Raw genomic sequence first — 16,136 nt, 5'->3', positions numbered from 1 at the left:
ACATTTGAGCAGAAGCTTGACTAGTAAGAAGATGCCTGCACACCTTCCAGCTTTGATAAGTGCTGGCTGTTTCCTGAAACAAGCCTCTTCACCTCTCTGAGCCTCAGTTTCCTTATTTGTGTTGCAGCGATGGTGACAGCTCTGCCTCATAGGGTTGTGGTGAGGATTAAATGAGGGAGTTGATGGGCTTCACACATGTGAGCATGCAGCAAACGTCAGCAGCTATTCTAATTGCCGTTGCTACCACTGGCGATGCTGTTAAATGCAGCCAGAGGTCCTACTATGTGCAGACCCCGTGCTGGGTGCCGAGGACACATGGGTGGAACAGATGGGTGTCTTCCCTCATGGAGTTCACAGTCTAGATAGAGGGTGAGACAGTTACAGAACAGGGTGATCACAGCTGCAGGAGAAATAGCTGGAAAGTACCCTCAGGACACTAAGAAGAGAATGACTTCCTATCAGATGTCCAGGAAGGCTTCCTGGAGGAGATGACACCTTTGATGGGCCTAAAAAGACAATTGGGATGTCATCAGATAAGTGAGAGCAGAAGCACATTCCATACTGAAAAACTATCCCAAGAAAAAGCAGAGAAAAATGAAATATTCTGTTGTATGCAGGAAAAAAAAAAACTTGCATTAATAGAGTAGAAAAACTAAATAGGAAATGGAGAAGGAAAAGCTTAGACAGAGAAGGGCTGGACCTTGGAGGGCTCAGAGCTAAGGCTGAGAGCTGGACTTTCTCCTGAGCTGTAGGGAGCCAGGGACTTGCATTATACAAAAGATGGCCCTGACACACCCACCAGAAGAGCTAAAATTAAAAAGAGTGACCATACCACGTGTTGGTGCGGGAGCGGAACAGACAGACGCTAGCACGCTGCTGGCGGGAATGTTAAATGGTACAACTGCTCTAGGGAAAGTTCTGGCAGGTTCCTATAAGATAGTCATACCCTACCCTGTGACCCAGCAACTGCACTCCAAGAAAAATGAAAGCATTTATTCCCAAAAAGATTCGTTTAAAAATGTTTGCTAGAAACTGTATTCATAATAACCCCTAATAGGAAATAGCTTGTGTGTCCATCAACAGGAGGAAGAATAAATAAATACATTGTGATTTAGTGGTCTATGGCCATACCACCCTGAACACGCCCAATCTCGTCTGATCTCAGAAGCTAAGCAGGGTCGGGCCTAGTTAGTACTTGAATGGAAGACCATCTAAGAAGACCTGGTGCTATAGGCTTAAAAAAAAAACTTGTGATTTACTCATAAATAGAATACTGTGCATCCATAAAAAGAAAGGACCTACCAATAGCAGCAACAACATGGATGAATACCAAAAACATTAGGCTGAGTGAAAAAAGCCAGGCACAATAGAGTATATACTGTATGTTCCATTCACATGAAGACCAAGAACAGACAAAACTAATTTATGGTGGGAATGAATGAATGAATGAATGAATGAATGAAATAAGAACTCACCCTCATGGAGATTAGAGGACCACTGGCTAGAAAGGGGCATAAGAGAACTTTTTGGGGTGATGTTGAAATTATATATCTTGATAGGGGTTTGGTTTACACTGGTATATGTATTTGTTAAATCTCAGCAAATGGGCACTTAAGATCTGTGCTTTCCAGAATATATTTTGAAATGTTTTCCTTTGCAGCCTAGAGTATGGACAGTCTCCAGGATCACTCTAAAGGTTCCAGGGAGTTGTCTGGTTAAGGATTGGTGCCACATCTGCCAGGCCATGTTGACGATCTTATAAAAAGTAATATTTTTACTATACTTAATGTTTTTCTGCTTCTTTCTGTTCTGCGTGGTTCCTTGAGGGCTCTTTTGGGCAAAAGCAAAAGGTACCCCTGCGTCCGGGCCTGTCTGTTCTGAATGGTCAGTTCCATAGTAATCCCCGGATGCCTCCAGTCCCCAGTTGCCTTGGTGATATCACCAACCTTTTCTGAAGACAGACCTTGGGGGCCAGGGCAGATGTGGCACCCACTGCCCCACAGCACACAAGTTTGATCTCATTGGGTTTAAACTTTTGGCATCATGGAGGAGACCACTGGCATTGGATGAACCCAGATGCTGGAGAACCAGAGAAAGGTACACCTTAGCTTCCTCCAAGCCAACAGACCAACTCCAAACAAATGTTGAACCCCAGGTAATGATATGCGTGCTTAAGTCCATAGTGGGAAGGGTACTGACATCTACAACTTAGTTTGAGATCAAATCAATAAGATGGATGTGCAGAATTTAGGTGGTGGATAGACAATGTTATCTGCAAAACTAACTTTGCTCAGCGTTTGAAAACTTTGCTAAGAAAGTATTAAGAGGAGATGCCTCTGGCTGCAGCGCACAGAGGGCATCTGAGGGGGCCCTCCGAGGGACCGCTGCAACCACCCAGTCAGTAAATGGCAAGGCCTGAAGTGAGGCCAGGCAGTGGGGGTTGAGATGGGGGAGGCTGGAGACTCCGTTTGTGGAGACACTCGGGAAGAAGTAAGGAGGAGGTGAGGAATGAGTGGGAACAGGCCAGGAGTCAAGTTCTCTGTGCAAGGACACCCTAGAATGGCCTCTCACAGGAGCAGCAGAGAAGCAGAGTGAGGTGGGGTGGGGGGTAGGGATGCATCCTGAATGTCTCTGTCCAATGCAAAGGAAGACATTTAAAAAAATTCCTGTGATGTCCCTACTTCAGATGGGTCTTCTGGTTTACCCACTAAATACCTTTCTCCTCTCCTGGAGGACTGTGTGACTAAGTGAGTAAATGTTAGCACAAGAATCTAATTCCGTGTGGGTGACTTTGAGGGAGGTGCCCAATGGGTCCCCCTCCTCCCCTCTCTGGCCCCCAGGAACCCTATTAAGCAAAGAGCAAGACATTTACAGTCCACAGAGGTGGCGAGTCCAGTAACAGTGCGAAGAGTTTCGAGAACTCACTTCGTTCAGTTTTTGGAGACTCCACTGGTGCTAGAGGGTACGCACGCAGGTAAGAGATTTGCTGTCTGGCTCACACACACGCAGAAAGAGCTCCACAACATTTCTTGGTAGATAACTTGGTGCCAAGTCTTCCAGAAGCAGGGCTGCCTCCCAGACATTAGCAGGAGTGAGAACGTGATTGGCCTTCCTAGTCTTCCTCAGCCCTTCCTGTATGAAGGGCTGGCGGAACGCAAGTGTCTTCAACACCTCTCCAACCACTGGCCACGCTCTCCAGGCACTTCGAGCAGGCAGCATGGCTAGCCAGAACAACGTGTTTCTGCTCGTTTTCACTGTGACTAGAAAAAGGATTTCACCTCTCTGAAGGGTGCTCATCCAAACCTCATCCCTGAAATGAGGGTGAAACAGTGTCCACCTCCAGGCATCAGTGTGGGGTTAAGTGGGGTTCAATGGATTAACACGAGGAAGAGTGTAGACGTTATTGTCATCACTGTCGTCATGTTGTCACCTCTTATTTATGGGAAGCAATGTTGTTTTTTCACTTTTGGTAGGGTTGTACAATTTCTTGTTAGAAATAGAAAATGAAGTTTATTTAAATTTTCAAACGTAGTTTCATTTACCAAAATGCATGTTGAGTAAGCAGTAATCCGGGGTTAGCAGATATTGCAGAACATGAAATTAAATGTCACCAGCAGGTGAAGGCACGGCGCAGGCAACAGGTGTTTGGAACACGATGGCTGAGAGATTGAGAACACAAGTTTCACAGTCAGAGGAACCAGAGTTCAAGTCCTGGTCTCTTGTCCCAGTAGCTGTGTGACCTTGAGCAGATCACCTGGCCTTCTGCACCTCCATTTTCTGATCTGTACAATGAGGGGTAATAGCTGTGAACTTGGATGCTGCAGGCTTAGCCTGACAGGTAGTGAGCACTCAGAAATGGTAAGGCTGTTCCTATTCTTCACTTCAGGCAGCCTTTCCTTTCATTCATAATTAGCCCCCAAAATTGTGTTCCCAAAGTCAAACACATAAAATGTGAGATGTTATGCAGGGTATGTGTGTGTGTGTGTGTGTGTGTGTGTGCGCGCGCGCGAGACATTGGGTGAAGGCATCCAGTTTCGAGAGGGCTAAAGCCACTTAAACCCTCGTGATGCTTTGATGGTAGCGCTCCATCCAGCTTTCCACATGTGCTATTTATTTTTGTTCTCCGTCCCCACAACTGAAACAATTGAGCTCTGTGTTTGCATATTCCTTTGTCCATTTCTGGCTCTCTCTCCATCTCCCTAAGAAAATGTGAGTCCCGGGAGGACAGGGGGGGTTTGTTTGCTCCCTGCTATGTCCAAGGCACCTTTACTAGGTCCATTAGCTGACCATCCAACTGACCTGCTGGCTGACTGTGTCTATCTGTCCCTCCAGTCCTGAGTTACTGAGGAGAATGAGGGAACACATACCACTCTGTCTGGGTTTCCCTTTCCTAGAGCACTTACCAATGCCCAGCTGACCTCCACCTGAACATGCTGCCTGGATGGGAATGACAGCACTTAGCCCTCTGCCTACACTGACCCTGATCATGACTCAATGCCTGTCCTTTCTGTCCCTGTATGACACCCACCCTTGACTGTGAACCCTACAGGGGCGGGGAAGAGCTAAGAGTCTGGTTTAACCAGGGTTTGTTTGCCTTGAATCTTATCTATTCCTGGGCCACAAAAGAGGGATTATGCCCACGAGTTTCCAATTCCCATTTCTGTCTTTCTTTCTCAGTGGTTCCGGGTACTAGTGTGACTGGGCTTTTGTTACAGCAATAAGCCATGTCATCACAGTGCTTCCCTGGAATCCCGACTCCGTGGGTAAGCTCTGGGAAAGAGCTCCACTCCTTTGTCCTCTGCCCAACCTTTATTTGCTTATTTTCAAGCTATTTCATGGGGTTATTTGCTGACAAAAAAAAAAAAAAATGCCTTCAATGTAAATTTTATTTTTAATTCTCCTGCAAGGTCTATGCCAGACCCATGGGAAAACACATGTATAAGCTTTGACCTTGTATAGAGGGAGCAAAGAGCAACAATTTTCCACCCACAGAAGCCACTCTTCCCACCATGACTTTACTCCATCGGCCAGTTTCTCTCAGGCAAGAGATAGAATCCAGTATATTCCATGTCCCAACTCCAGGGGGCATACCCCTCGAGTTCCTAAATGGTCCTAGGAAAGGCCCCTCCCTCTAGGCCTACACTTGGGGCAGATACCCATGCTCTCCTCACTGGAAGAGTGGGAGGAGAAATCACTACTGTTTCCTAAGAAATATCATCACAGATCTGCCTCCTTTGCCCTTTTTACCGTTTTGTCACCTCAATCTGAATCAGGAGCCTCCACATGAGGCACCCAAGACTATGCAGCCAGTCCTTGGCCATCTGCTTGTACTGTGGTCTGGCCCCTCTCCTTGGTATGCAGCATGCGTGAATTGTGGTGCCCTGGATGACACTTGAGTTTTCAGATGTGAGTGAGGGCTGGTGAAGACATACATCAGTGAGCAGTGAGAGAGAAGAGCCCTACTTCAGACAGAGTGGCCAGGAAAGGGCTTTCCAAGAAAGACACACTGAAGCTGAAATTTGGTGAATAAGAAGGAATCAGCCAAGGGAAAGGCTAGGAGAAGAGCAATCCTGGGAGAAGGCTCAACAGGTGCAAAGGTCCCGAGGCAGAAACGAGAGGAGATAGGGACAAAGTGATGACAGATGAAGGCTGAGAGGCGGACAGTAGCCAACCACGTGGGGCCTTGTAGAGCTCAGATTTTCAGGTAAGAGCTGCAGAGGCCTTTGGAGGGTTTTAATACGTAGGTGAGTAACAAGGTCTAAGTAATATTTTAAAAAATTAACTCAGGTTGTTGGGCAGAAATTGGACATTGAAAAAGAGACTGGAATAAGTAAATGAATGGAGGGATAGATGGATGGATGGATGGATGGATGGATGGATGGATGGATGGATGGATGGATGGATGGATGGATGGATGGATGGATGGATGGATGGATGAGTGGATGGATGGATGGATGGATGAGTGGATGGATGGATGGATGGAAGGAAGGATAAAATGGACATTTCTCAAGGCAGGGGCAGATCCAGTCCTCAAGAAAGTAAGTAGTTAGTACCTGGGGGGCTCCCAGGAAGGTAGGAAGACATCAGATCTAGGTGAGGATGAGGTTAGGCAGCTTTAAGTAGAATCTGCTTTCTGAGTTGAGCTTTGAAAGTCAGTGATGTTAACATTTTAATAATAATAACAATAATAATAGCACTTGCCATTTACCGAATTCTTTGACATTCCAAGCATGTCACATCGTTTTATGTGACCCTCAAAACAGTCCCATTTCAGAACTGAGGAAACAGGTTCAGTGAGAAGTAACTTTCCCTGCACAGCTGACCAGCCCAGGAGAATCCCAGTGAATGAACCATGTCTATTGGACTTCCCCTGTTCTGAGGTCCACGCAGGGCAAGACAGAGTTGTCAGAGGGTGGACAAGGAACTCCAGGAAGAGGACACAGCACAATCAAAGGCCTGGGAGCTGGGAAAGGGTGATGCCGAGACGAAGAGGCCCTCAGCGGTCTGAGGGGGACTGAGCAGTATTGAGGGCAAGGCCATGCCACCCGCAGGTTCCGAGGTGTGCCAGGCCGATAGGCACAGTTGTGCTTGCTGATCACAGTGAGGGTGTGAGGGCCAGGAGGAAGGAAGCAGGAGCCGATGTGGGCCTAGGCCCTGGCACTGGGCTCAGGCCTCCCACAGAGAGGCATTGTCCATGGGCGGCAGGCGTGGTGGGCTGGGGAGCCCAGAAGAGGGTGTTTGCCTCTGGAGATTTGCTCAATGGACAGGCAAGGTCCCTCCCAGGAGGCCTCACCTTTAGGAGTTCAGGGCCTTTGGTGCATCTCCAAATATGGCGGATGGCAAATATGGCAGGATGGCAAACACGCTTGCCTTATTCCTCTTGACAACTCCAGGAAGATGAGGCCAGCCAGGCCCCAGCCACATGCTGTATGGTACCAGGGCACTCTCTGCCCCTCTCTCATCCACCTGCACATGGACATAGGATTCAGCTCTGAACCACAGTCTGGCTTCTAGACTGAAATTGGGCATCAGGATGGTTTCCCAGATTATGCCAAAAGGCTGTCTGCCTCTCTCCCCACAACGTTAACCTGAAGTTGCTGGAGGACAACATGGTTGAGTTCAAGTTCCAGCTCTGGCACCCCTGGCGGTGACCTGAAGCAAGTCACTCATCGCTTAGCCTCAGATGCCCTTGGTAAACCCAGGGCTACTGAGCCCCACCTCTGAGTTGACTGAGCCCCTTAAGTGAGCCAATGCCTTCCCCTGAGCAATGGGAGAAGGGGGGTCCTGCAGGGCTGTTCATTTGTCCTCGTAGTTCATAGTCATGCTTCATTATTCATTCACTCCACAAATACTTGTTGAGATTCTGGAAGGCACAGACAAAGCAAAGAGGGTGTTAAACTGCTGCAGGAAAAAAAAAATGAGTAAAAGTACATGCTAAGTGCTGTGTGAGCATGCACCTCAGTTCAGTTCATTTTTCTCAGCATCCTTGAGGGAGGTGCCACTACTATCCCCATTTTACAGATGAAGACATTGAGGCTCAGAGAGGTTAAGTAACTTGCACAGGGTCACATGGCAAAAAAGTAGCAAAAAAGAAATTCAAACCTATTCTCTTGAGTGAATTAATTAATGGAGATGTATATTCCTAAATCCTTGGGTGCATTAGGAATAAGGGATGGGCAAGGCTATTACTTCCTTCCTCCAAGTTCGTTATCTAAACTAAACTATGATCATAGCCTCTCTACAAAGGCTTACCCCACTACAAGTAATTATAGCAACAGCAACATTTAGTGAGCATTAATTCTGTGCCAGGACCTATGCTCTAAGCCATATTCACCATGTTCCTCTTGGCACCCTATGAGGTAGGTGCTATCATTATTCCCATTTCATAGATTAAAAAAAAAAAAAAAACGAGACTCAGAGAGGTTAAAGAATGTGCTTCAAGTTACACAGCATGGAAATGATGGAGCCAGGACTCAAACCCAGTCTGTCCTCAGGACACTTCTGTATCCACCAAGCTGGGGAGACATCCCCTAGATGAGTTTTTTTGTGTTGTTTTGTTTTGTTTTGTTTTTTTATGCCTACAGCACCCAGTCTTCCTAGGTGGTCTCTCATCCAAGTACTAACCAGCCCTGACCCTGCTTAGCTTCCGAGATCAGATAGGATCGGGCGTGTTCAGGGTTGCATGGCTGTAGACAACATAGGTGGGTTTTGAAGTCAGAGTTCTAGTTCAAATCCTGACTCTGTCACTTGCTGACTATGTGAGGCTGTTTCTTCTGTGGTAAAGTTGGGCTAATGATGCTGGCTCTGGCGGGGATGACACTGCACTGACAACCAATATAAAGCCCGGGGTGGCATTTGCCATGTTGTAGGAATTTCATATATCATCACTGCTACTGTCCTCATCATTATCCCCACGGGAGTGACTGCCCAGGAGGCAGGAAACCCTGTGCACAGGCCAAAACGTGGCTGGTCCAGCTGCCTACCACGTGCCCCAGTGCCCCGCCCACCCTTCATGCCAACCTGAGATCTCCTTTCTTCAAACCTCAGGAAGCTGGGATTCTAAGGCTTCCTCCAGACAAGGAGATGGTTCAACAGAAGCAATAACTATTTTCCTTGAAGACATTGACCCAGTCTCAGGCCTTGGCCCAAATGCAAAGAGTGACAGCCTAGCCCAGGGTATACAGGATGTAAGGCTGGGTTTCCAGACCCACTGCACAGTTGAGAAGAGGAGTAGGCTGAGGTTATTATGAGTCCAGGTAAAAGTGTAGGGAAGGGGCTGAGAGCCTAGGGCACCAGGAAGGTTTTTAGCTGCAGTCAAGTCAGGAGCCAAGAGGGAGACTTAGCCTTGAGGTAAGGTCCCTCAGTCCACTAGGACCCTCTGAGGGTCAGGACCAGGGAGTAGAGAGCTCCCTAGCTCTTCATCGAGAAAACCAAAGAGGAGTGATGAGGAATCAGACTGGCCATGTCTTTCCCTGACCTCATCCCAATGACATAAACCCACTCTGCACACAGCAATTGCTCTGTGCCCAGCCCTGTGCTGGGATGATTATGGAGATGAGAAGCATCAGACAGTCCTGGTCCTTCAGGGAACTCCCAGTATGAGCCAGTGAGGTACATTCTGTGCTCAAGGAAAGCCAAGGCACATGGTAGTGGAGGGCAGTCGAGGAAGGCTTCTTGGAAGAGGTGATATGTCAGTTGAGAAACCAAGTAGAAGTTGGCTAGTCAAAGGAGGAAAGAAAGCCATTCTATGGGAGGAGAACAGCATAAGCAAAGGCCAGGAGGCAAGATACAGCATTGTGAATATGTGTACAGTACTGGGATTTGGGGAGGGGACGCTTTTCCACAGAAGTGGTTGCTACCAACCTCTTGGTTCCCTGAGCACCTCCGATCAGAGCAGGACAGAGTGACATGCAAAGAGAATGGAAAGAAAAAGGACCAAAGTGCTTTAAAGAAAAAATTTATAGTGGGCTGGGGGACTTCCTGGTCAAAAGAGCAGGATGCAGAGTGTCATCTCTGTCTTCTGGCTTTTGACTACAAGGTGATTCTTTCTGACCCCAGTATTAGTAATAATAATTGTCATAATCATAATAGCAGCTAAAATTCATTGAGCTCTTGTGGCATTCCAGACCACAAATAGATTGTCCTATTTAATCCTCCCAACGACTTGGGTCTGCCTGACTTCAAGGCGCATGATATTTCTCCTCTACCCTCAAGCCTCCCAACACACGGGGATGGGGGTTCTGTGATTTAAAAAGGGTCTCCATGGCCTAGACCTTTTCGGTTTAGCAGATTCAGATTCCCCATTCTTCCAGACCTCCCAGAGACCATTCATTCATTCAGCAACCATTTATTTATTAAGCACCCACTGTGTGCCAGGCACTATGCTGGATAGTAGGGACACAGGGGGAGCAAGTAGAATCAATGCTCCTGCCCAGAGCTCATGGCCTGGTCAGGGAGGCAGATATCGAATCACTATTGCAAGTGTCTCTAAGAGCTCACCCTGTTCTAGTTCATAGAAGACACACATCATCCAGATGCCACATTTGTCTTTGGCAACAAGGAAACCACATGCCGAGCCAAGCAAGAGCTCGGGTCTCTGGATCAGCATCCTTCCTCCCTCCAAGCGGAACAGTCCACAGGAGGCAGAAGCTTCCATGGGGGGTTGGAGGCTGAGCCAGAATGCAAGCTGGGGAACTCAGAACCAGGTTACAGGCAGTAATGTTCCACCTCATGGAGAAGACAGAGCAGCCAAGGGACCAGAATACCCCCAGCTCCTCTCCCAGGAAACACCTGCAGGCCTCTCCTTCTCTCTCTCTCTCTCTCTGCCTTTCTCCTTCTGGCTCCAAGCAGCCATCTATTCCTTCCTCAGGCCCCTTAGAATTGTGGATTAAGCAAACAGCTTTCTTGCCACTTTGAGTCCTACCTGCATTCTCATGTACCTCCTGCTTCCAAACTGCCTGTCCTGGGCACATAGGACAATATTTCTCCAAGTGTGGTCCAGGATCTCTTGATGTAGAAGAGGGAAAGCTTTACAGAGGAAAGGGACATGTGAGCGAAGTTTTAAAGGATGAATAGGAATCCATAGGAAGTGGAAAAGTATCACAGGAAGAAGGAAGAGCAAGGGAAAAGGCACAGACACAGGAGACAACAGGGTATGTTCCGGGACCTTCGAGCAGCTTCAGGTGACTGGAACTTTATAGAGCAAAAAGGGAATGAGCAGGAGGTGGAGTTGGCTGAGGTTGGACTATTGAGGGTTTTAAGTGCCAAACGCTATGAAGTAGGGCACTGCTTCATTTGCTAGATGAGAAAACTGAGGCACAGAGAGGTTAAGTTGACTATATAGACCACACAACTAGTACCTGGCGGCAGAGGCAGGACACAGACCCGAACGGTCAGGCTCCAGAGCCCTCTCTTTTAACCACTTCACAAAACGGCCTCTCCCGGACTTCATGCCCCAAGTCACCAGGTGTGGTGGGCCTGCCCTTGGCCCCTCCTCCTGGCTAACAGGGCCCTTTGTGCTCACCCCAGGTTCTGACGCCTGCCACCTGCTGCTCACCGACCCCCAAGAAGATGGCTGGCTCAAGGACCTTCACTCTCCTCTGCGGTTTGCTGGCAGCCACCTTGGTCAGAGCCACCCTCAGCCCCCCTGCGGTTCTGAGCCTCGGCCCAGAAGTCATCAGAGAAAGTAAGTCTCAGCCACCCAGGCCTCAGCACCATAAGGCAAGGTGGCATGTGGAGCAGCTCTCCAAAGGAGGGAAGGAATTCCCCATCACTGGGGATGTGCAAGGCACAACTGGGACCCCAGGTCTAAAGTGAGATGCAAGTGGGCAAGTTCTAATGGTTGGGAGTGTCTAAGATTCCCAAAAGCCCATGATTCCAAGATCGCCGCCTTCTTAAATTCCATAATTCCGAAGACCCACTACTCTTAGTCCCACAGCCTGCAGAAGGGGCATGTAGCGCGGCGTGTGATGATATACCTGCCTCTCCTATTTCTCATGCCTAAATCTCCATTGGAGTTAGAGTCAGTATGCAACCAGTCCCCAGAGCAAAGACCCTCGGCTGGGAGTATGGCGGCCTGGGCCCCAGGCACAGCTTTATCACCCTGTAGCTCTGAGGCCCTGGGAAACTACCTGAACCTCGGTTTCCACCTCTGGAAACAAATGAGAGAGACTGCCATGTGAGGTTGCTGGGACTATCCAATAGGACAGGAAGTGACAAGAGCTTGATGAACTCCATGGTCAGGCTTCTCAACCCCAGCACTTCTGACCTTGTGAACCAAATAACTGTTTGTTGTGGGGGGCTGTCCTGTGCATTCTAGGATGTTTAGCAGCATCCTCAGCTCAATTGTGATAGTGCCAAATGTCTCCTAGGGGACAGAATTTCCCTAGTTTAGAACCACTGCTCTCAAGTGTCCCCTAAGAGGATGAAAATCAGTCGGCTCTGGAGGTCCATCTAAAGACCAGCCCTCTGCATGCCCAGGGCTGGGTGGGCAGGTGTGGTCCTGAAGGGCTACACAGGCACTGTAGCCAGAGGAAGGATCCCCAAGTAGAGACAGGGAACAGAGAGTTCTAGGTGCTATGGGGAGAAGCAGAGGTGCCCTGGGCCCATACTGTGAATTGCAAGCATATGGAATTTCAGCCAGAAGGAGCTTGGAGATGAGCGACCATCTTTAGGTTCCCAACCAGGAGAATCTTGAGTTGAGTTGTGTGCAAGTGGTCGGTTTTAGAAGTGATCCCAGAAAACACCTTCAGGAGAGTGGGAAGCATGTCAGGCAAGGGCAGGCAGTTACCACTGCGAGTTGGATCTCAGTCCTACCAGACAACTATGTTAGTTAGGGCCAGTCAAGAGGCAGAAACCACACAGTAAGCCCAACAGGTGAGTTCGTATAAAGAATAATGAGCAGGGGTTTGGAGTCATGCAGAATTGGCTAAGAAGGAAAAAAAAAAAAAAAAAAGAACTCCAAAGAATACCCTGGGGATTGGGGAGAGAGGAAGGCTAATCCACAGAGAGAACAAACTTGGAGGGAAAGAATCCTCCCCAGGAGAAGTGTGGTTGAAGCCCACTGGATGGTAGAGAAATCGCCAAGTTGTCCATGTCAGAGCTGGTCCACAGCTGGCAAGCTGAGGCCAGAGAACTGCCTGCAGGGAGTCAATGGAATTTTCTGGAAAGCTGCTCCTGAGGAAGGGGGTAGCTGTTGACTCACCAGGAAGCTGTCTCCTGGAAACTGCCAGAAGGCAAGCTGAGGTACCCACAGTACTCACTAGCTGCCCTCAAGAGTGCTGCTGAACTCACAACCCTGGACAGTGATACCACAGGAGCCTGGCAGGAGAAGGCCAGGGCCAGAAGGGGGAGCCCCTTCCTCCGCCATGTCCCTCCAGAGCCTCTACTGACAGGACTTAATGTGGCACCAGCAGGCAAAGGAGGAATATTTACAGGGCGCATCTTTGTTATCGCAGGCAAAAAGGGTGGTTTTTCTGTTGAGAGGCAATAACACAGAGGGACTGAGGACATGGTGAGGCGCACCCACCTGAGTCATCCTGCCCGAGGGCTGAGGGACGTGGGGTGTTCATACACCAGTTCCCATAGGTCACTGGCCCAGGGCTGCCGCCCAAGCATCATTTCTCCAGAACTTCTGACCTGCTCTGCACACAAACCGAACAGGCTCTGGCTGCAGGTAGGGAACAGAACCCAGGGTTAGTTTCACAGAACCCAGGGTTAGTTTCACAGGCCCTTAATCTTGCCTCCTCCTTTCTCTGCTAATCACCTGAGGCTCTTTGGACAATAGGCCCATAGGATGTGGTTGCCACAGAATTGTTAGCAAGTATGTTTTGGCAGCAAAACAGTCCTAAGCAGGGCCTTGTGGGTTCTCTGTCTCTTGACTCCAGAAGTGTTTGCCACTGGCTGGTGGGAGGAATGTGGGTCCATGTGCCAAGAATCCTGGCCAATGCTCTCAGCAGAGACTGGCAATGCTCAGGGGTGTGAATGGTCCCAGTTATGCCCCAGCCTCAGTCTTCGTGTGAAAATGACCCATCTGCGTCTCTGTCCTCAAGGCTACATCTACATGGTGGAGATGGTTAGGAGGGGGCAATCCATAGCCTCACCTTGTGCCCAGATCCAAGTAGCCCTGAGTGATGTCTCATCCCAGCCTGGAGCCCCCAATAAGCCATCCTTCTTGACCCTCCTGCTACACTCTAATCCCTGGGATCTGCCTTCAGGGCTGACACAGGAGCTGAAGGACCATGATGTTATCAACATCCTCCGGCAGCTACCTCTGCTCAGCTCCATACGGCAGCAGCCGGCGGGGGGCATTCCCATACTGGGCAACCTGGTGAACTCTGTCCTGAACTATATTATCTGGTAAGTCAAGAAGACTAAATTGGGAGCTCCTTCCCTACACTCCTGCCCAGGACACACTACGCACACTCAATCAACCAGTTAACAGGCATCAATTGATGCCGACTCTGTGCCTGACTAGAAAGAATGTTAACAAATGAAGTTTCTTTTTCAGAAGCTCCTAGAGGAGTTAATAATAACTACAAGAGAGTCACACAGGAGCCCTAATAGGGCAACCCCAGAGGAAGGTCACCTGGGGTGAGAGGGTAAAGAGATAAGGCCTTCTCAGTAGAGGTGACAGGTGAGCCAATGATTTCATAAGAAAAATGGCAGTAGAGGTAGAGGGCCAGCCTGGGCAAAGGTAGAGAGGGATGAGAGTCAGTCAGAATGGCTAATGCTCAAACCCCAAGGTGACAACTGGGAGGTCAGAAGAGCCAGGTCAAAGAGAGTCTTACAAGTCAGCCCAAGGAGCTGGGATTCATCTCCTAAGTTAAGGGGAAGCTGTGGGAGCGCTGTGAGCAGGAGTGGGGGGAGGAATGAGGCAAGACCATGCTGGGGAGGAGTCAGTGGACAGGGCTTGGGTCCAGCTGCTGGCTGGGCATCAGGGGGGACAGGAAAGACGGAGATCAAGTTTGGAGATGATGCTCAGATGAATCTCACCTCTCCTTCCTCCCATTCAGGCTGAGAGTCACCTCAGCCAACATCCTCCAGCTGCAGGTGCACCCCTCAGCTGATGGTCAAGAGCTAGTGGTCCAAGTCCCACTGGACATGGTGGCCGGACTCAACACGTGAGTATCCCCTCAGTCAGGCACAGCAACCCTGACAGATTCGCCCACTCATTCCCCCTTTCCTCCATGCAGGTATCTGGAAAAGAGAGTTCCAAGTAGAAGGAAGAGCCAGGGCAAAGGGCCTGAGGCAAGAGTGCACTGGCTTTGTTCAATGAATGGCAAAGAGAGGGGGGAGAGAGAGTGAAAATGGTGGGAGGTGAGGCCAGCAGGAAGCTGAGACCAGATCGTAAGGGCCTTGTGGACCAAGGTGAGGACTTGGCTTTTACCAAGTGAGATGGGAGCCATGTAGCATTCTGAGCAGAGGAGGGACATGACATGGTTTAACGTTCTGAACAGTCCTTCTGGCTACTGTGTGTAGGGGCCAGAATGGAGGCAGTGAGGTTATCCAGAAACTACCGAAGCTTGGAGGAGGGTTTGGGGGCAGGAAGGTAGTGAGCGGTGGTCAGATGCTAGATATGTTTGGGAGGTAGGCAGAGACAACAAGACTCAATCTTGATGATTGAACGTGGGTAGAGAGAGGGAGATTGAGGAGTCAAGGCTGACTCCAAGGTTTTTGCTTGTGTAACTGGCAGGATTGAGTGGCCAGAAACCAAGACCAAGGGGAAGATCATGAAAGGAGCAGGTTTGGGAAGGATCCACAGTTTGTTTTGTACATGTTAAGTTTAAAGTGCCTGTAAGACACCTGGGTATGAAGTTGAGTATAAATTTGTTGTCACATGCAGGGGATTTAAACCAGGAGAGGAATCAAAAAACTGAGCCTGAGACATGCTGGGGTAAAAAAAAAAAAAAAAAAAAAAAAAATGGGGGAGATGAGGAGTACCCAGAAATGGGGTCTGAGAAGGGAGGTGAGAGAGCCAGAAGACAAAGAGGGACAAGAGGTTTGCTCCATCCTGGGGCTGGGGTGGTGCTCACAGCATCGGGCACCACCGATCCCAGGCCCCTGATAAAGAGCATCGTGGAGATACACATGGAGACAGAGGCCCAAGCCATCATCAGAGTGGAGACCAGGAGGACGGGTCGCCCCAAACTCGTCCTTGAAGACTGCTCCAACAACCACGGGAGCCTGCGAATCAGCATGTTGCGAAAGTAAGTGTGGCCACCTCGGGCTAGGCTACCGCCATGCCTGGGAGGGCAGCTGGGTGGTGGCCCTGCCCCATTTTACAGATGGGAAACACTGATGCTCAGATAAAGAGAGGGACTGTCCTTCCTGACTATTGATATGGGGCTTCTTTCAGGGAATATGTAATGCCAAAAAAGTTTAAGACATCAACGATGGAAGCCATAATGGTAGGATTTCAAGCATCATGCCAGAAAGTGGGCAAACATTTAAAGGTGCAGAGGAGCTACCTTCTTAGGGCCCCTTAAACCACCCCAAGGCAGGCTTTAGTGGAGCCATGGGTAAAAACATGCTTTGGAGTCAGGCAAATGCATCTCCTTGTTTACTGTCTGGGCGATGCTGGGCAAGTCACCTCCCTGCACTCCATCTTCCAAGCTACCGTGAGAGGATTAGCTCAG

At 49.2% G+C, this 16,136-nt stretch overlaps 1 protein-coding gene and 2 pseudogenes across 1 annotated transcript in view; 2 read left to right on the top strand and 1 right to left on the bottom strand.

Moving 5' to 3' along the window:
• The first annotated feature begins 1,117 nt into the window (after positions 1-1,117).
• On the top strand, positions 1,118-1,236 carry LOC118610204 (annotated as a pseudogene).
• Positions 1,237-2,876: 1,640 nt separating this feature from the next.
• BPIFB1 (BPI fold containing family B member 1) overlaps positions 2,877-16,136 on the top strand; it is a 28,247-nt gene continuing 14,987 nt past the window's right edge. The window contains exons 1-5 of the mRNA XM_016162207.2: positions 2,877-2,974; positions 11,029-11,185; positions 13,716-13,857; positions 14,514-14,621; positions 15,558-15,707. Of these exons, the coding sequence (XP_016017693.2) occupies positions 11,071-11,185; positions 13,716-13,857; positions 14,514-14,621; positions 15,558-15,707 (515 nt within the window). The 5' untranslated portion in view covers positions 2,877-2,974; positions 11,029-11,070. The remainder of the gene's footprint in view (positions 2,975-11,028; positions 11,186-13,715; positions 13,858-14,513; positions 14,622-15,557; positions 15,708-16,136) is intronic.
• On the bottom strand, positions 8,076-8,194 carry LOC118610281 (annotated as a pseudogene).

This window comes from Rousettus aegyptiacus, unplaced genomic scaffold (assembly GCF_014176215.1).
Source record: "Rousettus aegyptiacus isolate mRouAeg1 unplaced genomic scaffold, mRouAeg1.p scaffold_m13_p_12, whole genome shotgun sequence".
NCBI lineage: Eukaryota > Metazoa > Chordata > Mammalia > Chiroptera > Pteropodidae > Rousettus > Rousettus aegyptiacus.
The sequence above is the reverse complement of the archived record's forward strand: the minus strand, read 5'-3'. Positions and strand labels throughout refer to the sequence as shown.